At 39.3% G+C, this 24,652-nt stretch overlaps 1 protein-coding gene across 2 annotated transcripts; it reads right to left on the reverse strand.

Moving 5' to 3' along the window:
- Positions 1-3,617: 3,617 nt before the first annotated feature.
- LOC107715911 (serine/threonine-protein kinase SIK2-like) lies at positions 3,618-14,429 on the reverse strand. Of its 2 annotated transcripts, none has more exons than XM_016522171.1 (14): positions 14,209-14,429; positions 13,249-13,448; positions 12,944-13,060; positions 10,489-10,552; positions 9,885-10,046; positions 9,486-9,610; positions 9,069-9,192; positions 8,757-8,977; positions 8,216-8,365; positions 8,012-8,122; positions 7,463-7,688; positions 7,126-7,380; positions 6,798-7,023; positions 3,618-6,544 (listed from the first exon to the last, which is right to left on the reverse strand). In XM_016522171.1, exons 1-14 carry the CDS (start codon positions 14,279-14,281, stop codon positions 6,061-6,063), a joined length of 2,538 nt encoding a protein of 845 aa, XP_016377657.1. In that variant the 5' UTR covers positions 14,282-14,429; the 3' UTR covers positions 3,618-6,060. The 2 variants fall into 2 exon arrangements, with proteins under 2 accessions (XP_016377657.1, XP_016377658.1); XM_016522172.1 differs by lacking the exon at positions 14,209-14,429 and adding an exon at positions 13,913-14,120.
- Between the last annotated feature and the right edge of the window lie 10,223 nt (positions 14,430-24,652).

The raw sequence follows: 24,652 nt of genomic DNA on the forward strand, positions 1-24,652 counted from the left end.
TGCTAACTTTTACAGATGCTTCATCCGCGGCTACAGCTCCATTGCCTCCCCGCTGACGTCTCTCCTCAAAGGTAAACAATCCAAACTGAAGTGGACAGGAGATGCAGCCAAGACCTTCAATACCCTAAAGGTTAGCTTCACAACAGCACCCATATTACGACATCCAGACTCTAATCTCCCCTTTGTGGTCGAAGGGGACACCTCTGACAGTGGCATTGGAGCTGTACTCTCCCAGCGTCACGGACAACCTGATAAATTATATCCATGTGCTTTCTTTTCGAGAAAACTCACACAGGCAGAACGTAATTATGATGTTAGCAATAAGGAACTATTATCTATGAAGGCCGCCACTGAAGAGTGGAGACACTGGTTAGAGGGGGCAGTCCATCCGTTCCAAGTTATCACAGACCACAAGAACCTGGAGTACATCAAAAGTGCCAAACGTCTGAATCCTCGCCAAGCTCGATGGTCCTTGTTTTTTACACGCTTCCAGTTTACAGTTACATACAAACCCGGAAGTAAGAACAGTGAAGCAGATGCTCTGTCAAGATGCCATGACTCTCCTGTCATTCCTGGTCCACCTGAAACTATACTGCCACCAACCGTCATCATCGCACCAGTTACTTGGGACATCATGGAGGAAATTCAAGAAGCCCATCAGCAAGAACCACCATCAGCCGACTGCCCCCCAACCAAGCATTACATACCTCAAGCTCTTCGCCACAGATTCATGCAATGGGTTCATACAACTCTATGTTCAGGTCATCCAGGGATCTCACGCACACTCAACCTGCTACAAAATTCTTTCTGGTGGCCCTCAATGAGTAGAGATGTTACCGCTTATGTCAAGACATGTCAAGTTTGTGCCCAATCAAAGACCCCCAAAGAACTGCCCTCCGGCCTGTTACAACCATTACCCATTCCACAACGCCCCTGGACACATCTATCGATCGACTTCCTCACTGACCTACCTCCCTCTGATGGATTCACTACCATTCTGGTGATCATCGACCGGTTCTCTAAATCATGCCGACTAATACCCCTCAAGGGTCTCCCTACAGCCATGGAAACAGCACAGTCTCTTTTCCACCATGTCTTCAGAATCTATGGTCTGCCTGAGGACATAGTTTCTGACAGAGGAACTCAATTCACTTCACGAGTCTGGAAAGCTTTCTGTAAGCAGCTTGACATAAACGTAAGCCTCACCTCAGGCTACCACCCTCAGTCTAATGGACAAGTTGAACGACTCAACCAGGAAATTGGAAGATATTTGCGCAGTTATTGTAGCCGAGAACAACATCGGTGGGCAGAATTCCTTCCATGGGCCGAATATGCTCAAAATTCCCTGACACATTCTTCTACAGGACTAACCCCCTTCCAGTGTGTTCTGGGATATCAGCCTCCTCTGTTCCCGTGGTCAGGAGAACCTTCATCTGTCCCAGCAGTGGACGACTGGATCAGGCGTAGTGAGAGGGTGTGGGACAGTGCTCACATCCATCTACAAAGGGCTGTCAGGACACAAGGTTTCCAGGCCAACCGACGACGCCGCGGCCTGTAACAACCATTACCCATTCCACAACGCTCCTGGACACATCTATCGATCGACTTCCTCACTGACCTACCTCCCTCTGATGGATTCACTACCATTCTGGTGATCATCGACCGGTTCTCTAAGTAATGCCGACTAATACCCCTCAAGGGTCTCCCGACAGCCATGGAAATGGCACAGGCTCTGTTCCACCATGTTTTCAGAATCTATGGCCTACCTGAGGACATAGATTCTGATAGAGGAACTCCATTCACTTCACGAGTCTGGAAAGCTTTCTGCAAGCAACTTGACATTAAATGTGAGCCTCACCTCAGGTTACCACCCTCAGTCTAATGGACAAGTTGAACGACTCAACCAGGAGTTTGGAAGATATTTGCGGAGTTATTGTAGCCGGGAACAACATCCAGGACAACGGGTCTGGCTCTCCACGAGTATTGACTGTAACGCTCCCTCTGCTACGTCGTTGGTGACTTCCTGTTTGGCAGCCATAAAGCATGGCTTGCCCAAACACTCTCTGCGAAGTATTGCCAGTCTCACTGCCTTACCGAGCATTCTATTACCATTGCCTGTTGATATTGTGTATGACTTCTTGCCTGTTTGATTCTACTTCTGATTATTGGATTTTCCCTCTGTTTTGGCTGCCGATTGGACTGATTGACTGTGTTTAGACTACTGCCTTTCTGACGCTGTTTCTGGATTGCCCTTTAAATAAACTTCTGCATATGGATTCTCACTCGGCTTCAGCCTCCTCGTTACACATTTAAAGTAACATTTTTAACCCTGTTACATCCACCCCTGCTAAATTTCACCAAAATCATATAAATATCAATAACAAAATACACACAAAGGTTTACCAAGGCATAAGACAGGGTCCTAGAAAATAACCACCAACTATCAAAGTATCCCATAAGGATGGAATGGGAAGAGACTGGCGCCAGTGTCTCAACCCAACAACTGGCTGTAGGACGCCCATTTTACACCCCACTACTCTGTCACATAAATTATACAAGTGTGTACATTTTCTTGTAACATTTTTGATAGAAGAATAAAGAAATTAAGAAAAAAAAGGAGAAAGAAAACTTACAGAATACAGAATTAGAACATCTACAAACACAATACATCTTGTCAGCAACTAACACTCTATTCTCAAAGAGCTTGAACAACTGACCTACAAATGGTCTTAACATAACTCTTAGGGTCATAGCTTACATCTTGTCTGGACATGGTATATATCAGTCTGTTCACAGGTTTAATAACACGTCCAAATCGGGATGTCACTCAAGCAAATCCACTTGGAGCGTCGTCATTGACTCGCTCTTGAACAGATTGACTACCGCTCGAATCAGTAATGCCAGGCCAGCAGAGGGAGCCCTCGCCCGAGTATTGACTGTCACGCTCCCTCTGCTGCCTCGTTGGTGACTTCCTGTTTGGCAGCCATAAAGCATGGCTTGCCCAAACACTCTCTGCGAAGTATTGCTAGTCGCACTGCCTTACCGAGCGTTCTATTACCCTTGCCTGTTGATATTGTGTATGACTTCTTGCCTGTTTGCTTCTATTGCTGATTATTGGATTTTCCCTTTGTTTTGGCTGCCAATTGGACTGTTTGACTGTGTTTTGACAACTGCCTGTTTTCTGACGCTGATTCTGGATTGCCCTTCAAATAAACTTCTGCACATGGATTCTCACTTGGCTTTAGCCTCATCGTTACAGCTTAAAACAAGAAAAAAAGAGAAATAAAAAAATCAGTAATTAAAAAAAACAATTTAAAGATGATGATTATTATTGTTATTTTAGATATTTGACTCTAAATAAGCAAGCATTAAAAAAAAAGATTTTTTTGCATTGCAGGATTTAGATATATGTATATAGCATTTTTTACATGTAAATTTGTAGTTAAATAATAATCATGCATTTAGATAATCCTGATAATCTGTCACATGTCACTTCACTTAATAGAAAAGTGGAATTCCATTAAAACAAATGGAACCCCCCAAAAATGTGAGGAAAAACACATCTAAACACAGAAATAAATTTCAAGTTGATTTTTTTATTCAAATAAATAGCCACATAAATAAAACTTCATCTCTCATATACTTTCACACAGCCATGTACAATCACACATACAGCAAGCAAGCACATTAGGGAAATACAACAAAAAAAAAATCAAAACAGAACAGTTCAGCATCAAAACATAGTGTTTCAAAAGTAACTACAGACTTGTCTATACCTGCAGTGGAAATAAACACTATTTTCAAAAGCAATTGTCATCATAAAGTGCATAATTGTCAAACAGCAAATGAAATGAAAGTATAAAATGGGGTGTTTGAACTAACAAAAAGCATAAGATACACAACTCTGCAGCTTTCTGACGTCCTAAAACTTAAAAAAAAAAAAATCACCACCACTGGATTTGTTCAGACAAAGGCACAAGTTTGGTGGTGGGTGAAAAAGGAAAGGGTGTTAACACTGTTTCTTACATCACCTTTAACAGCTTTACCTTCAACACATCTTTACCTGCACTGATTTCAAACACTGTCGTTTTATGACCCAATCTGGAAACACAGTACAGATTTTTTTCTAATCTACTAAAAACCATTGCACAAATATGTCAAATTCACAAAAGACAGACATGCAACAGGATCATTTACAGCTATAAAAACTTCAAGCAAATGGAGCTTCAACAATGGTAACATACGATTATTTAATATAAATTGCACACAAACCCAGAAACACTTCTGAAATCTACATCTAGCACCTAGATTGTAAGCTAAAAAAACATTATAAAATTAAATTCTATTGCTACAAGACATCTTCATCTATGTGTATCTGCATCTGTGTCTGCATTTTAATTTAAAAAAAAAGTATACGAGTATGTAAATGCATGGCGTTTCTGAGAAAGGGAGAACCTAAAACGATTGCTTATCAAATATTTGTTAACTAGAGGAGGCAGCTACTTTTTACATCTGAGCAGTACGACTGCTTTTGGCAGATTTAAATGTGCTACACTTTAATAAAAGGAGAGCTTTTCACCACCGTGACATCTGTAGAAAAGTGTATGTTTCTCTTGATCTTCCCTGCGCTCTCTCTTTGGCTTTTCCTGTAATTTTTCTAGTTCTGCCGTTCTACAAAGCCAGCCTGGATGCAAAGGCAACCTGTGTCAACAAGCTGTACAAAATGGCCAGACTCTTATTTCCTATGCTCATGCAGAATACATTATTAAAATCATCTTGTACATACAATCATTACAAACAAAAAAAAGCATGCTCTATAAAAGAAAGAATAAAATAGCATTATCAGGCATGAAGTACCTTTTGCTTTCCTACAACAGCTTCCTCTCCTGGTTCTACATTTCAATGTGAAATATTGCACTATACTCATATTCTTTGTTCACTGTTTAAAAAAAAGAACGAAAAAAGCTAATTTACACCATTAACGAGGGTCATGGGTTCAAGACATTGTAATGGGCCTAACTTCTTCTCATACAGTGTGTGTTGAGATACAGCCTTTTGAGGTGAAAGATCAGTTATTGAGGAGGTAGTGAACTGATGGAAGAGGAGTCTTGATGGACCAAAACTGAACGGCTTGGCTGGACAATGTCTCCTAATTTCATTAAGTCATTGGTAGGTGCACATTTGTATGATCATAATTGTCTAGTGTCTTTGTATGCATGTGACTAAACATGAAGCAGCATTAAAGTCATTGTCACAGACAGCGAAAACCCAAAGACCTGGTCTAATAAACACTATGCAGTACCTCTTGTGCTTATATCTAGCTTACTCTCATTTGTCTTGACGTTCCCCTTATGCTAAGGCGCCTCTTCATTGCACACACATCATTGGAGGCATAGTGTGGCTAGTTTGCGCATATTTTCACATCACAGGTGAAATGACAGTATTTTTTTCTTAGTTTTGAAAGTATGGATAAATCAGATACTGCATTTTGTTTCAAGAACGTCTAGGAAAGAAATCAACGAGGCAAAAAAAGCAATCAACTTTGGTCTTCTCTGGAGATGTAAAACACAAAATAAAAAGATCTGAAAGGAAATCATTGGAAAAATCTATAAGGAAGACATCACGTCTTATTTTCATACTTGTATCAAGGATAAACAAGCGTCTCTGACATAATCATTCGCGATTGTGGAGGCCAGTTTTACGTATGAGTGGACCCACTCGCAAATGGATGAAAACTCACACTATTCAGTTCCTTGTTCAGCGACCTGTCCTTTATTGCTGTGTGGACAGGAGCACCTGGCAAGGGTCATGGGCTCAATGAAGAGGTTGGTTATTGCTTCTTCTTATTTTCTCTGGTCATTCCAACACATATAGACACAATCGTGGAATTGTGTGTCCAGAGAAGAGTCTCTCCTTTGCATTAGAAAACTATTGAGAGCATCATCATAATGAGATACTTTCAAGTTTTGACGCTCAACACCATTGGCGCACTCTGGAGTAAGAGTGGTGGAAGCAGTCAGCATCACTCTAAGACCTTCTTCAAAGTCTTCAAAGCTTTCTTTACTTGACCATGACACAGCTGCTGAGTTGCTGCTTTTGACCAGCACAGACCAGCTCCTGGACATCAGGTTCAGGCTCGATGCTGGTGCTCAGGCTCCAACTGCCCTGATGGGGCAAGAAGGAGAAAAGTCCCTGGAATGGGATGGTGGGCTGGATCTGCAGGTGCTGTGGGGACTGAGGGTGGAGATGTGGCCGCTGGCTGATGTGTAGACGAGCCTCCAGAAGATGGGCAGCAGATGCCACGGGAGACAAGGACGAGGAAGAGGAGTCAAGAGACTGCTGCTGCTGCCACAGGTTGTGCTGGAAGGTGATGGGGGTCTGCTGGCATGGAGGGAGAATAGGTTGAGTCGGGGGGTTGGAAAAGAGAGTGGCGGGGGCGAAGAGATTGTTGGAGGGAGGAGATGAGGGGTGGGATTGCGAGAGGAAGAGCACGGGCTGCTGAGACTGGACTTGGGGCTGAGGCTGGTGCTGGATCTGCAGCATCCTGTATGATGAAAGAACAACAGAGTTTAGGTGTATTCAAGAAATGTACCAACCCTGTTCCTGGAGTCACCTCAACAGTACACATTTTGAATGTCTCCTTTTTCTAAGAGTCTCTACTAATGAGCTGATTCAGATGTGTTTGATTAGGAAGAATTCAAAATTGTGGAGTACTGGGGTGGCACCAGGAACAGTGTTGGGAAACACTGATGTTTCCAATCTTCAGCAATCTGGGATATCTATGGATTTCTTCTCACCTTTGCTGGTGCAGAACTTCCTCCAGCATGCTGCGACACTCGCGGGGGCCGCTGGAGCTCTGGAGGCTTGAGGGAGTGCACATAGTTGGGCCGAGAGACCCCCGGCTGCCTCTGGAGCATGAGGTCGGAGGGCACACCTGTCGTGCCAGACCTTTGATCTTGTTCAACCCCAGCAGGCCTTTCGCACGAGTGTTCTTCCTCAGCTGCTGTCTGAACGCCTTCAGCCCTACAGAAATAATCACAGACCGGTTAGAAACTACTTAGCCATGTGATTCTATAAAGCTGGCACATGTGCTTTAACATAAATTTTTAATTTAATGAAACTCACCCTGTGTTAGGGAGGTGTCTGAAGCCCTACGCCCCTCTTGAAAGCTGGCTGCAAGCATACTGCCTTGGTTCTGCAAGAGGAGGTTGGAGGAAAGAGTGAGGGGCATCCCAGCGGGGGCTGATGCCTCCGAGCCACTTTTGGAGGCAAGCAGTGATGAAAGAGCCCCTACAGCCGTGGAGAGAGCCGGGTTGGTGTTCGAGGAGGACTTCAGACAGCTGTCAGAAGAAGCACCGTCCGAGGGGCTAACCACAATACCTGAGAGAGGATGACATGTAATTAGCAACCAGATCCTTGCATTAAGTCCTTCATTTTAGCCTAATATTAACATTTCACTTACAAGGTGGATTGCACTGGTGGAATCGAGCGGAGACCTCTGCAAGCGTGTGCCTTCGGGAGGTGGTGCTGGGCAAATGGGGCAGCTGAACCTGCAGCATCCCCTCTTCCTCGTCAAGGTCATGCGGTCGCACCTCCTCACTTATTGTGGTCTCCAGCAGACTGTTGGGGGAGATGGATCGGTTCCACAGGAGCCCGTTCAGGCTGGCCTCCACCGGGCACACCACGCGCTGAGGAAGGGAGGGAGGCATTCACATTAGCTGTCTCTAATGGAGGAGGGGGATTGGGGGTGCACTGCATATCTGCAATATGAAACAGGACAGGGAGTCTATTTACTGAGCAACTAGGAAGAGAGGGGTCTAGAGCAGGGGTGGGCAACTCTTGTCCTCGAGGTCTACTGTCCTGTATATTTTAGCTCCAAATCTACCCAAACACAAAGCTTGTTCAGGTAAGTTTAATCAGGGTTGGAGCTAATCTCTGCAGGACAGTGGACCTCAAGTTCCCCACCCTTAGTCTAGAGAGGGATTACGTCAAGCTCAAGGGAAGTACTGACCTGAAACAGGCCTCCTTGTTCACATTCCAGCTCTGAATGGACAGGAGTGTTCACCTTGGTGGCGACAGGGAAGGCTGAGGTTCTGAAGCTGTCAGACGACTCCATGATCACCTTGAAAGTAAGATGGACAGAGGAAGAGCTGAGTTAGCACAGGGAGATTTCATCTCAAACAGGAGACTGTCTTGGCCTCACTTCGACACTCACCTCTGGGGTGGCGGAATCAGACGCCGTCCTCGACCTCTGATTCCAGGCCCCGCATTGGCGGCTCAGCTGTTGGCTTCGGTGCTCCTTCACTCTTTCTAGCAGCAGGTAATAGATTGCTGAGAAGTGGTTGTAGCTACTGTTCTGGAGAGACTGTGGAAAGCAATCGAAAAACTGTTTTAGACACAGTGACATACTGAGCGTCACTTTAACAGGTGTAGTGAAACGCAGGCAGCCTGCGTCAAGAATTAACTTCTTAAGGGATATTACCGAAAGCTAAAAGCAACACAGCATGGCAGTTTTCAAAACAGATGCTACTGTGTTTATCCTTTCTGTGCCAACAGAAGGACATATTTAAAGCCATGGGAAGCTGGATAGGGTGTTGTTTTTATTCTGAGGTGACAAATTGACAATTTATGTCCTTCGAACAACATTAACCCTTGCTCTGGTAAACACGCCCTTCCCTGCTGGAAATAACTAGCCCCATACTGTTTGTAACATATATAGAGACACGTGTCTCCACTGTATGCGCCCCTTTTCTCACCTCCACAGTCCTCTGTCTGTCAATGCCGAGGGTCTGCATGATACCCAAGACGGGTTCACTGTAGTCTCCCAGGTTGGAGTTGTAGTCAGTGAGGGACAGGGAAAGGGTCTGGTGGGGCGCACTGGGATCCGCAAGCATCCAGCTGTGCTGCTTGATCTGAGCCACGCTGATCCGCTTGGCTGGGTCGACAACCAGCATCTTTCGAATCAGATTTTCACAGTCTGGACAAGAAGACAAGGAGATCTCGGTCAAAAATGGTTTTCTTATGAGGATACAGCATTGTATGTGAAAAGAGGGAGCGAAGAGCTGTACCTTGTGACATGAAGAATGGTATTCTGAAGCGGCCCTCCGTCACTCTCTGTCTCAGAGCTGGAAGACTGTCCCCATCAAAGGGCAGGGACCCGCACACCAACACATAAAGAACAACACCTAGACTCTGTGAAAGAGACATATTTGTAGTATGTATTAGATTTGCATTTATCCCAGTGCTTGCAAGGCAGCAAATAATAGTGTTCTATATTATATTCAATATGCAAATAGGTGTAAGCTAAAGGACCAGCTGCAATTTAGAATGCAAAGTAGATAATGACATCATTGAAATTGGTTCATTTATAAATGCTAAACAGCTAAGCAGTGCTTTTATAATTTCATAATGATCATTTTATAATTATAATTTCATTTTTAGCAGCTGTGTAAGACATCAGGTGAGAATCATAATGATAAACATACCCATATGTCTAACTGTGGCCCCTCATACTCCTTCCCCTCAAAGACCTCGGGGGCAGCGTATGGTGGGCTTCCACACCATGTGGAAAGAGGCTCTCCGGCATTATAGAAGTTTCCAAATCCAAAATCTGAAAGAAATGGAAGAGAATTGAATTCTTTCTTGATGAAAAGTCCGATTACTCATAAAACTGCATGTAAATGGCATACAGTCCTTATATAAAACCCTATAATGAATGACTTGTGAGAATCAGACTGGTTTGATTACTTAATTTTACTACTGATCCTAACTGTGAATTCTGTAATTACTTTATTATTAGAACACTCACAGTCTGGCTATGGGAAGTGTTTATGAACAGCGCACATCAATACGTGAACCCTTAAAAGCTTATTTTCTTTGCTCACCTGCCAGCTTGATGTTCATGTTGGCATCTAGCAGCAGGTTTTCAGTTTTGAGGTCTCTGTGGACTATGTGGTGCCGGTGGCAGTAGTCCACCGCCGTCAGAATCTGCCAAAACTTCTTACGAGCCTCGTTTTCACTCATCCTTCCGTTGGACGTCAGATAGTCTGTAAAAAAGAGGACGGCTTAGGAAGGGAGGAGACATCGCCTTAAAAAACACCATATAAAGACAGAACCAAGCCTACGGTTTATCTGGGGAGACAGCCATTGTTTTTTTTAAAGGTTGGGTATATGACAGGTGAATAGACAGATATGTTATACTGTTTAAATCCCTAGGTGGTGAGGACAAGCAGAGGTAGAGCAGCTTATCCCTTTTACATAGTTACATAAAGCTTGAAAATCCAACACCTGTCTCGCTCTGTGCTCACTCACTGACTCACTGCTCTGACGGCTGTGTTGATCTAAATAATTCTCTCCCCGTCAGACCTCATTATCCACAACAACTGGACAAGAGGTTTTGGGAGAGCCACAGACGTCAAAAACAACAGACGCCCGTCAGTCTTTTCACAGATTAATTAGTCATTCATTTACAAAAGTGTTTCCACTTACCAAACATTTCTCCATTTTTTGCATACTCTGTCACGATGTACAGCATGTCTTTGGTCTCCATGACCTGTAAAGACAAAAAACATCATAGAATTGAAAAAATAATCAATTAATCACATTTTCAAATTATCACATTTTGCTATTTCTTTAAACATTTTGTGCATGTAGCTTTGATGAAGTAATACTGAGAGATGCATTGAATATTGGAAGTTAATTTATAAAATATAGAACCATTTAAAATGGTTTAATAATGCAGTGATATACACATAAAAAATCAACTAAATATATGTTTTATTATACATTCATTTAAATTGTAATGTCAATGTACATTTTATGCATCAACAAGCCAACTGTCTGATCTCTACTTCTCTTTCAAACCAAATTTCCTCTTTCTGTCAACTTCTATCATAGTTTTTGTTGTTCATACATGACAGGTTAGTTTGTAATGATATGTACCATTGCATAAGAGTGTACCCAAGCATTTCCTGAATGCCCTGAGCACACACACACACACACACACACATACGCATGTCTTTCTCAGATGCCTGCTGTCTGATCCATCAGTACCACTGAAACAGCTAATGACAGCTGAAACTTTATCTTCACCAACCCGTTTCTTTTGAACCATAAAATGTTCAACACATAAGACCTAGTTTGAGCACAAAGGCATCCAGTGACACAAAAGAAACTGTAGTTCAACAATTAATAGCGTAAGAAATTATAAAAGAGAGGGTTGTATGATGTCCTCACCCTTTATGGGAATGTCCCGTAAGTTCCCGGCAGAAGCCTGAGGGAGAAATACTAAACGCTGCATGTTGCACTACCAGAAAGAGTTGCACAACAGGTTCTATGCTGTCCTCTTTTTCTCCTGCTGAGAAAACCTTTGTAATCATCCATATAAGCGGTCAGACTTAAGATACTTCAGGTCAATGCGTAACATAACGTGTCATGACCCACGTAGTCAGGCTGTACAACAGCAGGAAAAGGGTCTTTATCTTTAGATAAACCCAGCATCCAAAGACTTCAGCCTTTAGTGTCAACCCAGAGGTGCCAATGATGTCATAGCTTCCTTAGAAACCCCATCCTGTTCGGCCCACAGAGACGTCTCCCTCCGTCACGAACGCAGAGGGAGATGAGTGAAGGAAACTATTGATAGTCCTGAATACAGTGTGTCTGAAATGAATGAGAAGCTAAAGGCAATAAAAGGACTGTTTGTACAAGGCGCATGAGAACAGAAACAGTTGATCATGAGAGGTCATAGGTCACTAGTTCTACATTTTTCATCTCAAGGGCTTTTTGCTTTAAATAAACAGGGCTTCAGTTGTGAAAGGAGAGGTACGTTTGAGGTTATCTGACACTAAACCGGGATCAAACCGAAAGCTGAAAATCCAGGACGCTTTCGTGAAGGATTCTTACTGACGCTGCAGTCATCAGCTTATATGTTGGATGACATTAGGATATGTTTTAATTAATTCATATGAAAGATTATGCTGAAGGAATGGCACATCAAGCTCATATCGCTGCTGCTCACTTCCCAAAAACTTGTCTCTTACAAATGTGAGAGGTCAGATCCAAAGAAGTGAGGTGTGATGTTATTCCCAAGGATTTTAGCTTCTTGCAACCTCAGTTCTTAGTATAATCTGCAAAATGCTAATCTCTGAACAAAACAAACTTAAATTGTACAGGCTATGAGAGAAAGAATGTGCTGACATATTAGCACCCTGTATTAGCCTGCCACTGTTTGCATGAATGTGCGAGCCAAACTATGGTGACAAAACAAGCCCAGGGATCAAATCCGATTGTACTTCTTAGAGATTTTTCCTCTGGCTAGCTTCACGTGACTCTGCAGACACATTGCATTTGACTTTCACCAGCGCTAATTAAGTCGGAGATTTAGACCCTGTATCTTTATGTCCAACACACTCTCTATTTTTCTCTCTCATTCCCAGACAAAAACTTTAATTTTGGACACAGATTAGTCTCATTTTAAAAACATATTTAATACACAATGTGATTAAAAAGCCAACAAATCACTTCAAAACATCTAAATTGCCACTATAAAGTTCCATTGTCAGAGAAACCGTGCAGTTGTTACCTTCAGAATCTTTTTTCTACTTTTAAAATTACTCTGTTTGGTGTAAGCTATTATATATTTTTAATTCAATAAAACCAGCAACCTGACGAAACAGATTTAACAGTGTAATGCAGTGGACAGTTGCTATGCAGAAGCTGAATGCAGGAAGAAAGTAACTTCAGTCTATTTATACATTGCACACTATCCAGATGTACTTCCAGAGAAGAGCACCTCACCATTTGCCTGACCAACACTTAGACATTCACTCACCATTAAACCACACTCAACACTCCCTCAGTTTAACTGACATTAATCCAGGCATTTTAACAGGGAAGCCTTTGTAATTATAGCATCATTATTAACTTTACAAATCATATAACTTACCTGATAGAGCTTTATGATGTGAGGGTGTTTGAGCAGCTTCATAATCTGAACCTCCCTGTAGATTTTCTCCAAGTTGGCCGAGTTTAGTCTTGTTTTATCAATTATTTTAATTGCAACCTGCATAAAAATACAACAAAATGCGCATTTAGAAATGCAGCAGTACAATGCAGAATATTGTACAATATTATTATTATTATTATTATTATTATTATTATTATTTACTAATTTGTAGGGAAATGTCAAAAGACACAAAATAACTTTTTTTTTTAATGCAAAAAGTTCAACATATTCTGCAGGAGGCTTACCTGTGTTTTCGTGACTTTGTGTCTGGCCAGTTTGACCACAGCGAAGTTTCCCTTGCCGAGGGTTCTGATGATCTCATAGAAGCCGACCTGCAGAGGCCTGGCCTGGGCACAACTTGACTGAGAGCCCGCGCTGCTGTCCGTCATTCTAACCATGATGCCGGTTTTGTGTGTGCCGAAGCGCAGCGATAACTTTAATTGATCTGCATAAACCAGAAATTGTACGTTATAAATGCGCACGAATACTACTGAACTTGAGCGACAATTTTACAATCATTATTATTGCTATTCATTATTAACAATATTTTTTTACACATGCGATCCCATCGCAACCTTCACAAAACAGAAGCTATACGATTACTTTACAGGCTAAATCATTGAATAAATATATTTAAACATTTTATTTTAAGATGCACTGACATATAACACATTTTAACTCACTTCAAAGCAAGTTAATGTCATTGTAACAGTCATTCAAATTGTAGCCAGAAACTTCACACTAAACGCACAATGGGCTAACAGGTAAAACCAGCGCGAAACGTCCATAAATGTCCTTGAAATGTCAAATTAAAAATAAATAAACAAAATCAAATCTAGGTAGGCTATATAATGACAAAGTGTATATCTGTTTTGTCATGGGGAATATCAAAAGCGAAGGTACTCTTACCTTTAACACACGAATAAATTCCACCTCCTTCCACAGTACAAAAGATTTTTTAAAATCTGCATTTACAAGTCATTCCTTATGCAAATCTTGAGGGGAAAACTTGTTTTTGTTTTTATTCTGTCTTCTATGTACAGCGATACACACTTTGACGGAGCGCGCTACTATGTACAAGGTGAGGCTCCGCTCTTGAGCAGCTCTGCTGGCGCGAGGCGAGAATCAAATCTAGGTAGGCTATATAATGACAAAGTGTATATCTGTTTTGTCATGGGGAATATCAAAAGCGAAGGTACTCTTACCTTTAACACACGAATAAATTCCACCTCCTTCCACAGTACAAAAGATTTTTTTAAATCTGCATTTACAAGTCATTCCTTATGCAAATCTTGAGGGGAAAACTTGTTTTTGTTTTTACTCTGTCTTCTATGTACAGCGATACACACTTTGACGGAGCGCGCTACTATGTACAAGGTGAGGCTCCGCTCTTGAGCAGCTCTGCTGGCGCGAGGCGAGCGCTACAGGCTCGTGCTGTGATGAGGAACTCCGCCTCTCCTCCTCTTGCCATAACACTGGTACCCGCCTCATTAACGTCACACTCGCGTCAGAGCTCGGAGCGGGGCGCGAGCGCACAAGGCAGAAGTTGCCGAGCAACCGTGCGGCTGGTCGTGCGGTGACGCCAGTGCTGATGGAGGGGTTGCTTGGAGATGAGGACGATGACGCCAGTGGCGGAGAAGTGTCGCCTCTCTCAAGCTGTTGGTGTGATGGAGGCTCTGAGGCTCTGCTCCACCTGCTGGAAGGCATGCGCACTCCGCGAGCTGTCGGCTTGCTTGACATGCTTGTGTTATTTGAGGAATACAAAGAATGAATTATGATTGTGCTGCGCGGACGCAAACGCAGAACATTTCCGTGAACAGTTCCTAAATTTAAAAAATCTAAAGAACCTTTTTTTTTTTTTTTACTATAAAGAACCTTTTCTGCATTTGAAAGGTTCCATAGATGTTCAAGGCTCTTCATAGAACCATTGATGCCAATAAAGAACCTTTATTTTTAGGAGTGTAGTTCACTTTTATTTTGCAATTTTAATGGGGAGTTTTGATTAATTTGTCATTAGATGTATATAGGGGTCAAAAGTAATTGTTTTTCACTTTCCATCTGTTGTTTACACATGTAAATACATATAGGCTAGCTTAAATATCATGTTCTGATGGGCATTTAGTAAGAAAGTAAATAGCAAGCTGTCATTTAGCAAATACCTTTATCCATAGTGATTTATTAGTGTAATAGAGCGACCGTCACCCTAATGCAAAACCTGACCCACTCAAAAAATATTTGCATTACCAAAACTAGTATATGCAGAACCACTTTATAATAAGGTTTAATTTATTAACATGAGTTAACAATGAATAAAACGTATACAGCATTTATTAATCTTAGTTCTTGTTAATATCAGCATTTATTAAAAAAAAAATTTAGATCAAAAGTTGTATCTGTTAACAGTAATGCACTTTGAACTAACATGAACATAACTAAATTAACAAGGTTAATATATGGTGTAAAAACATATTATTCATTAATTAGTTAATGTTAGTTAGGGCATTAACTAATGTTTGCAGATGAAACCTTATTGTAAAGTGTTACCGCGTTAATAAAAAACAACAACTGTTCATTGTTAGTTCATGTTAGCTCAGATCCATTAAACATTAATAACACATGCAACATTAGATTATAATAATGCATTAGATGTATTTTTATGTATATATGTATCATTGTTAGGTTGTATTTAACAAATGTCATCAAATGAAAACTTATTGTAAAGTATTACTGAATATGTATAGAAATGCATCTTTGTGCAGTCTGGGTTGGTTTATGCATTCTTTATTTCATATATTGCATTTTGTCATTACTAATACTTTATAAGGTATTTTACACAACCACAGGTATGTGGACAACCTCCTCTAACGAACAGGTTTGACTTTTTCAGCTACACACAATCCTAACAGTTACATAAAATAAAGTATACAGTCATACTTGATATCAATCCCAATGCTTTTGAAATTAAATGCTCAAAAATCTCAGTACACTAACAATTACATAAAATAATGTATACAGTCATACTTGATATCAATGCCAATGCTTTTGAAATTAAATGCTCAAAAATCTCAGTACACTAACAATTACATAAAATAATGTATACAGTCATACTTGATATCAATGCCAATGCTTTTGAAATTAAATGCTCAAAAATCTCAGTACACTAACAATTACATAAAATAATGTATACAGTCATACTTGATATCAATGCCAATGCTTCTGAAATTAAATGCTCAAAAATCTCAGTATATTTGTAATCATTTTGCAAGAAAATATGCAAATGTAAATATGCACATTTACACCTGCAGTGATTGTAATGCATAATTCTGTTCTTAGAAAACACTGCTTGCAGGGCTCTTTGCAAGATTCGAGTCTCCTTCTGAAAGTCAAGGTTGTGAGTAATCTGCTCTGCAGCTCAACAAGAGAGGGAGGGGTGCATCATTCATTGTGTATGCACAACACTGATCTATATGACAATGCTTAATGTCCACAGAGAGCATATACCGCATCGGCATTAGCATTTCTCAGAGATCTTACATTTGCACGCAAATATGTGCATGCACAAGCTTTTGCTTGCAAACCCCTCCCTGTGGACACACAGTCTCATTCATGCACACACACACACACACCGGTGCATAGATTTATGCCTGAGGCAACCCAGCAGAGGAATAAAGCCATTCGAAATGACTGATACAGATAAAGATCAGCTGGTAATTGGTGCGTCAACACTCAAACAGACGCACAAGGCTAATATGATGGTAGCAATACATCATAACATAGATGACAGTTTGAACAACAGGATCGTAAAACACATACTTGTTTGTCATGGAATGAAACTTGGCATTATCCTTATTATCAACAGGTGTAATGTTTTACTTTCAGTGACCTAAATTCATCTGTCAAGCAGATGACGAAGATTATCTTCCAGACAAAAAATATGTTTCAGATTAAGAACTCATTCAATCCAGCTCATAATTCATAGATCAGACATTGCTGCTTGCAATTTAGCAAAAAAGAAAGTGGACTTCTTTCCTAATACTGTCTCTTATGCAAAAGATGTCTCTTTTGAATCACATTTTGTCATCACCTGTGTTTTGAAAGAAATCTATTCTTATTTCTCATATATTTTTGTGCAATATCTGGCTTAGTCACTCTCTGCGAGTACACGATTTAGAGGCTGGTGGGTTGCGGAAAGCACCAAAATGTCTTTCTTCACACGAGGTGAAGATTGGGGACTCTTTTTGATATCTCTGAAAATAAACCCCAGTACAGTATCTTTACACCTTGACATTAATGAGGGGTCTCCTTCAAATGCAACCTTTCAGAAACAGAGGATGTGCTGCCCACGCAAAAGACGATGAAAGTCTCTGGAGGAGTTTCTTGGTTTTGGTGGTGAGACATTCAGCACATTCAACAACACACAAACCTTTCCGCTCCGTGCTTATAGTGGTGTCAAAAAGTTTTCTGAGTCATGGTGGAACTGGAATAGACTTTGAGAATAAACAAACAAGAGACTGGATAACTGCCACTGCAAAAAAAAAAAAAAAAAATCTTATTTTTCCATTTTAATGTGTTTTTCTGTGCAAATATCCAAACATTCTTAAAGCAAAATGACATTGAGTCTTGTTTTCGGAAATATTGATCAAACTTAAGAGAGTTTAAGCATGAAGCAAAGAAAAAAAATAAACGGGGTAAGAAAAATAAAATTAATTCAAAAGGAAAACAAGTTAAATTTCACTTTTTTTTTTTACTGGCTGTAAAGGGATAGTTCACCCCAAAAAATGAACATTTAGCTTCACATTACTTGCTCACCAATGGATCCTCTGCAGTGAATGGGTGCCGTCAGAATGTGAGTCCAAACAGCTAATAACATCACAATAATTCACAAGAAATTTAAGCAATACACAAGCTGCATGTTTGTAATAAACAAATCAATCATTGTTTTTAACTTCAAATGCTTGCTTCTGGCTAAAATAAAAGTTCTCTATCCATAAAGTCTAGTCCGAATCAGGAGAGAAATATGCACGGATCAAGCACCATTTACAAGTGAAAACAGTCCAAAACAGTTGTGAAAAAATGTGTGGATTTTGATGTGAGAGGACAACACTGGATGGACTTTTTCACCGGAGAAAGCATTATTATGGATTATTATGGACTCAAATTTTGTCCAGAAGCAATGATTTAAGGTTAAATTGCCTTATTAAAGGATTTCTTAAAAACATACAGATTTTCACTTCAAAAGATGTTAATTAATGGACCGTGTTGTGTGGATTACTTGTGAATCATTGTGATGTTTTTATCAGCTGTTTGGACTCTCATTCTGACGGCACCCATTCACTGTAGAGGATCCACTGGTGAGCAAGTGATGTAATGCTAAATTTCTCCAAATCTGTTCCAATATAGAAACAAACTCATCTACATCATGGATGTAAATGTTTAGCAAATTTTTCATTTTTGGGTGAATTAGTCCTTTATACGTAAGCTCACTTAATTTTAAAAAAATTTTCAGAAAAAAAAGACTTAATATTTTATGTAATTTTGCTTATCAACATCGAAAATTTCAATAGTTGTACTGGAAAAGAAGACAAAAATACCAAATAAGAAGGCAATTTTATGCAGTGCAGAAATGCCAAAGCATAGAAGAATAGAAAAGGGGAAGAAAATGAGGTAGAATCAGCTGATGGGGGAGGCAACTCAACACGATACCTCCTCCACAGACGGAGGTAAAAAAAAAAAAGCAGGTCATCCCACGCTGCTGGTTAATCTTTGCTCAGCTGGAGGAATGCAAACACGATGCAAAGAAACCAGCTGACTCAAATGCCATATATTTTCACCTGACTGTACCTAAAGCATCATTACTGCACAGCCCTAAAGGTCACACGCTAGCAGTGAAACTCCGCTGGCCTGCACTTACCGCAGCACACCGTTTGCATTGCAGATGACTTCAACCCAACCTGTTTGCATATCTCTCTGCTTTGAATGTAATCTGACTTTGATATGATCCTATTTGTTATGCAACCTGTAATGTGATGCCACCTGGGCTCTGCTCTAGACTCTTAACCTTGAGTGATTTAATCCGAACAGACATTTAGGTTATAATATAATTTCTCCAATCCGACTTTTTCCGAGAAACTGCCTTTTCGCATTAAATGCCGTTTCCAAACCATTTTAATTCCATGATCTGACATGTAAAGTATTCTGCACCAAATGAAAGGAATATAAAATGCACATTAAGATGCATTATTGAGCTATGCAGAATAAGAATGAACTCTCAGACATATCTTATTAGCTAAAACACAAATGATTGCATTTTACCTGTAAGGACTCATTCAAGACAGCTCCATAATTCATAAATAAGACATTACTGCTTCCAATTCATTAAAAAAGACAGCGCACTAATGAGCTCTCAGACATATTTTATTAGTTTAAAACACAAGTTATTACAACTAATTACACATATAAAACCCGGTACTAAATGACACTATTTACATAAACTCCTTGTGCCAACAATGCTAAAATAATGCACATTTTCTGGAAATATTTTGGCACAATCATATTATTATGGATAGTTTTAAGGTAAAAAAAAATATTGGACTGTCACGTGATTTAAGTTTAATAAGTGACACAACCGCTAAAATTAGAATGAGAAATTAAGTATTACAATATAGTCAGAAATATAAAATATCTAAAAATGCAAAATGATAAAATATGTTTATCAGAGTGATGCTTATGGATTTAACACCATGTATTATGTATAATTCAACTTGTCATTTTTATATTTTTCGTTATTTCTGCTATGTATATTAAATATGTATGAAAATGGGAATGTGTGTTGTTGTTGTTGTTGTTTTTATGACAGATCAATAACTAAAAAGGCATAAAATGCAAATACATATACTAAACAAATCTTATTTTTGCATATCTTTGCAGGTGGTCTGTATGCATGCCACATAAAGATGAGGAAGATAAATATACTACATCTTTAATTTGTCATTCATTTGAAGAAAGTGCACTGAAAAAATCCTCAATAACACATGCAAATACATACACAGATGTCTCTTCAACAGTTGGGAAAGGCTATTGGCATGAGCAGTGATTCATAGTACTACTGGCCGTTTCATTGTGACGTCACAGTCAAGGTTTTAGCCCAAGAGGGTGTGTGGATGCATGTGTTTATGGGAGAGAGAGAGAGATTGAAAGAAGCCTGAATTAAACAGCCTGTCACAAACACTATATAGTGCTTTCACTAATCTTAATAACTTACTTTAACTGTCCAAAAAGTGTTTTAGCTGTGCTCCTGTGATGTTTAACCACTCTTGACCCTCCATACTGCTTTGCAAACATCTCTCCCAATCAAAACAGACATGTTAGCACACAAAACAATCACTGTTTACTCAAAGCCATAGAATTAGCATGCTGTCTAAGTCATGTTGCCATGTCATTATCCAGCTACACCCTATTTACCTTCACTTTTTGTGTCATTAAAGAATGAACGGCTCTCATCTTTTCTTTTCAGACCTGCATAATAAACATGCATGGCATACTCAGTAAGTTTTTCAAATAGCATTGTTTGCGAAACTAATGCCATCGCATGTGCTTTTGAAAGGAGCATTTTGCAGTACCACCCCATTGTTTGCAAATTCCTTGCTCTTGTACGTCATATATCACCACAGCATGATAAATTACACTCATATTCAGCTGCTAATCTACAGGGCTATTATGAAAGGCATGAACGTGTTTAAAGTCTTATTATACCAAAACTCTAGAAACTTAGGGTTACAAAAGAATTTCAGCGTTTGAGATGGAATTTGCCACAACTTTTGTGTGTTTTTTAGGAAATACAACCACAGCAACCACCATTGCCAATCATAGTCATACTGAAATACAACTCCCACTGAATTACACTCCTCTTACTTCACATTAGATACTGATGACAGAATACTATATATCATTGTCTTCCTCTGTTATCATCATCTTCATGATCATGCAACCACTGTACATAATTATAAATTGAACATGTCCAAATGTTTCATTTCAAGTTGAGTCTTTCCTGCGCTCACAATCTGCTAGCCTGCTTGGCTAAGACTAAACATGTTTAAATCTTGTTGGTCTCTTGTTATTCTCATCCTCAGTATACCACCCACAGTCCGTTCACTGACCATCTCATGCATTCTCCCCACAAAAATGGCAAGAGCTGGCTGAAAATGGCCGTTTAAATGTGATCTGCTGGTGCTATGAAGCAAAACGAACTCTAACTGATTGCTTCTCATGTCGGTTAGCCAGATCTTTCAGTCCAAGCAAGCCCAAAAAAAGCTGGAAACTGGATCAGACTTCATGGCGATAGTCAAAAATGTGTCTATGTGTGGCTAGTTGCTTGTTATAGTGCTGTTGTGATCCAATATTGTGAGAAGGATGAAGAGAGAAAAGAGGGCAAGAAAGGGAGAATAGAGAAGCTTTTCTTCTTTGACTGATTATTGAATTTGTTTTCCCCACTATCTGTTGATTTTGGCAGCTACATCCCCACCTCATGAGTTTGTACGTCAAAGATTCATTTTCAAAGAAGTCTTTTTACAAACAACAGTACTGACTATTTGGAGCTTCTGTCCTCGGAACTGAAAGCACACCGTTAATGAAAACACATAACGCACACAAACATACACAGACAGAGGAAGTGCAGGTTTGGAGGGCAGAATATTATGTTGCTTAATGCCTATTTGGCTAATGGGTCAGAGTTCAAAGTTCATAAAGCAAAGCAGGCACCTGCAGGGTATGTCAGGCAAACAAACGGTCCTTTCCAGTAACTCAATCATCTCTGCTGTGCTAATCAATGAGCCATCAGCTAAATGAGAGGCAGCTCCAAATATTTATGGATCACCCTCTCAGTGAATCAATACCTTGCCCTATATATCTCAAGCTATGCTGCTATGCACTTCCTCTTTAGAATTTCTCTATATCACCAAGCATGTTAGTTTTGATGATCTGGAGAACGTAGCAAACGTGTTCAGCTGTGTTATTGTAAATATTTCTGGTAGAACAGTAAGTAGATGGCATTCTATAGATGATTGACATCAAAATGCGCATTTGCAGTGGGTCAGTAAATCACAGACAGGGTTGGCCGAATGTGTTCAGTGTTGGGGAGTAGCCAATTAAAAGTAGCGATGCTGCTAATTTTTCAGTAGCGTGACTTTAGTTCAGCTGTTTTTAAGCTAGTGCAGCTTTTCCAACAAGTAGCGGTGTATCATGACACATTTGTCACATCGTGGCTTTACAGATGAGAAAACTGAGATAATAAACGAACAGGCCATCCTAAAATGTTCTCTCTAACACATAAAACATTGGGAAGTCGGATTCATTTTAGTGAATCAGTTTGTTTGAGTGATTCATCTGAATGAATCAATTCTCTGATGCATTTGCCTATAAAGTTTAACACTGTGTTTTCAAATTGTATGTATTTATTTGGGCTATTTTTTCGGTTGGCAATATGTATGTTTGTGTATGTTTAATATAAATGTTTATTGAAATAATTTAACAAAACAATATAAAATTTAGTCCACATATTTTATTTTTCTCATCCATAATGTTAGATAAATTATGGAGTTTTCTAGTTTTATTGATGGTGTAATTGGTGTAATTTGATCTGTTCAAATGTTTTATGATTGTTACATTACATTAATTGAGATCCTGATTGTTTTTGTGGCAGATACAAAATAATAGCTTGTAATGTACATTACCTTTTAAAAGTTTGTGGTCAGTCAGGTTTTTTTTTCAAGAAACTACTTTTATTCATCAAGGATGCTTTAAATTGATCAAAAGTCAGAGTAAAGACAGTTATATTTTAAATAACTTTATAATTACCAAAGGATCCTTAAAAAAAAATCATGTGACAATGAAGACTGGAGTAATGGCTGCTGAAAATTCAACTTAGCTCTCACAGGAACAAAAATACATTTTAAAATATATTAAACATGAAATTTGAACAGTATAGTGTATCTAACACATTTTTAAGAAGTGTATCTTGACTGTATTTAACTCTGCTAAAGCTTATGAGTATTTTGCAGCTTGATGAGCTAAAGTTTCAAAGTAGCTTCCCAGCACTGCTGGTGATGAAGCCCCACTGCTGGCAAGTCTACATAAATCCTGGACATGTCAAAACATCAGTCATGTCTTTTCTTAGAACTTCCCTCTGAGTTTAGACAACAAACATTAAAGACTCTTATAACTGCTCTGTCAACTGTTTAGCAGCTTACAGTTTCCTGTAAATATGGCAATGTCGGTAAAGGACAATAATGAGGTGCGCTCACGTGGTGTAAAGCTCCCTAACGCATGTGATATTATCACAGGGCAGTTATTACATCACTTCTAAGCAGCCTCTCACAAATCCAGAGGAGGACAGATGTGATTCAGAGATATGTCATCTCTTCTGATGAGAAGAGCAGCGAAACGTTCTTTAGCAGATTCTCAAACCTTATTCAAGAGCCTCTGAATCACCGTACTGGGATATTTGAGTCATAACATGCATACCATTATTGGAAGATTAGTGAAAGGAGCTCGTTCACACCTGCTGAGGTGAGATGAGATGTACCTCACAGCCAGGTTTAATTAGTGTTTATTAGCTGGCATGCCTTCACACGCATGGCTCATGTTCACGTACAGTTCATGCATCTCTCGCTCTCTCTCTCTCTCTCTCTCTCTCCCCTCCCGTTTTAGACACACGAATATGTTTGCTCAAATGCCTCTCTGCACAAAAGCCCTATGTGCGTCATTGCTGGTAGACAGTCCTTTGTCCCTAAGGAAAAAAGAGAGGCAGTGAGACAGGGTGATACAGAGAGTAATGGAGAAAAAAAGAGAAAATTAGGGTAAAAGCTAAAAAGGATTTAGAAACATGAACTATGGAGAGAACGAGAGAGAGAGAGAGAGAGAGAGAGAGCAGAGAATGAAGGGAACACAGACAGGCTGACAGAGAGATAAAGAGGTCAAACATTTGGTTTCGTTATGCAACTACTATTTGTATGTTTCATAAAACATTTACAGAACTGTTTCCTAAATTTTTTTATAAAGCACGTTCAAAGCTTTGAAATTCAGATGAACATGCAAATGTTATATAAAAAGACCCAGTGAAATCACTTGATGAGCATTTTATTTCCCATATTGACATAGTTCCTACTGAAACAAGAAGTTAAGCACTGATTAGACATTAATTTATGCTGTTATAAAATAACTATATTATTTAATCAGTTACAATATTTTGTTGTTGTTTTTCTTCTTATTTTAATAGCCTTAATAATTAAATAATACATGATTCCTTTTTAAATTAATAATTATTTTTAAAGTTGATTAGCTTAATTAAAGTTGAAAAAATATAATTATTATTATTATTATTATTATTATTGTTGTTGTTGTTATTGCTGTTGTTATTAAGCATAACAACAAAAATAAATAGAATAAAAAATTATCTCATATTTATTTACTTGTTTTGTTTGTTTTATTAAATGAATAATTCATTTAAAGTTAATTATCCTAATAAACCCAAATGGAAAAAATATATAACAATAATACAAAAATAATAAAAATATTCATTATTCATTCATTCATTCATTCATTCATTTACTTATTTATTTATTCATATGTGTGTGAATATATATATATATATAT

Source organism: Sinocyclocheilus rhinocerous, unplaced genomic scaffold (assembly GCF_001515625.1).
Source record: "Sinocyclocheilus rhinocerous isolate Xijiao unplaced genomic scaffold, SAMN03320098_v1.1 scaffold600, whole genome shotgun sequence".
In the NCBI taxonomy this organism is placed as follows: domain Eukaryota; kingdom Metazoa; phylum Chordata; class Actinopteri; order Cypriniformes; family Cyprinidae; genus Sinocyclocheilus; species Sinocyclocheilus rhinocerous.

What these genes read in the sequence shown, in the direction of transcription:
- LOC107715911 (XM_016522171.1), bottom strand. Translation starts at nt 14,281, where the DNA reads ATGACTTGTAAATGCAGATTTAAAAAAATCTTTTGTACTGTGGAAGGA. An exon ending in ACAGACAGAGGACTGTGGAG is followed by an intron (nt 8,366 to 8,756) that starts GTGAGAAAAGGG and finishes TGCTTTCCACAG; the next exon opens with TCTCTCCAGAACAGTAGCTA. An exon ending in AGACACCTCCCTAACACAGG is followed by an intron (nt 7,024 to 7,125) that starts GTGAGTTTCATT and finishes TTATTTCTGTAG; the next exon opens with GGCTGAAGGCGTTCAGACAG.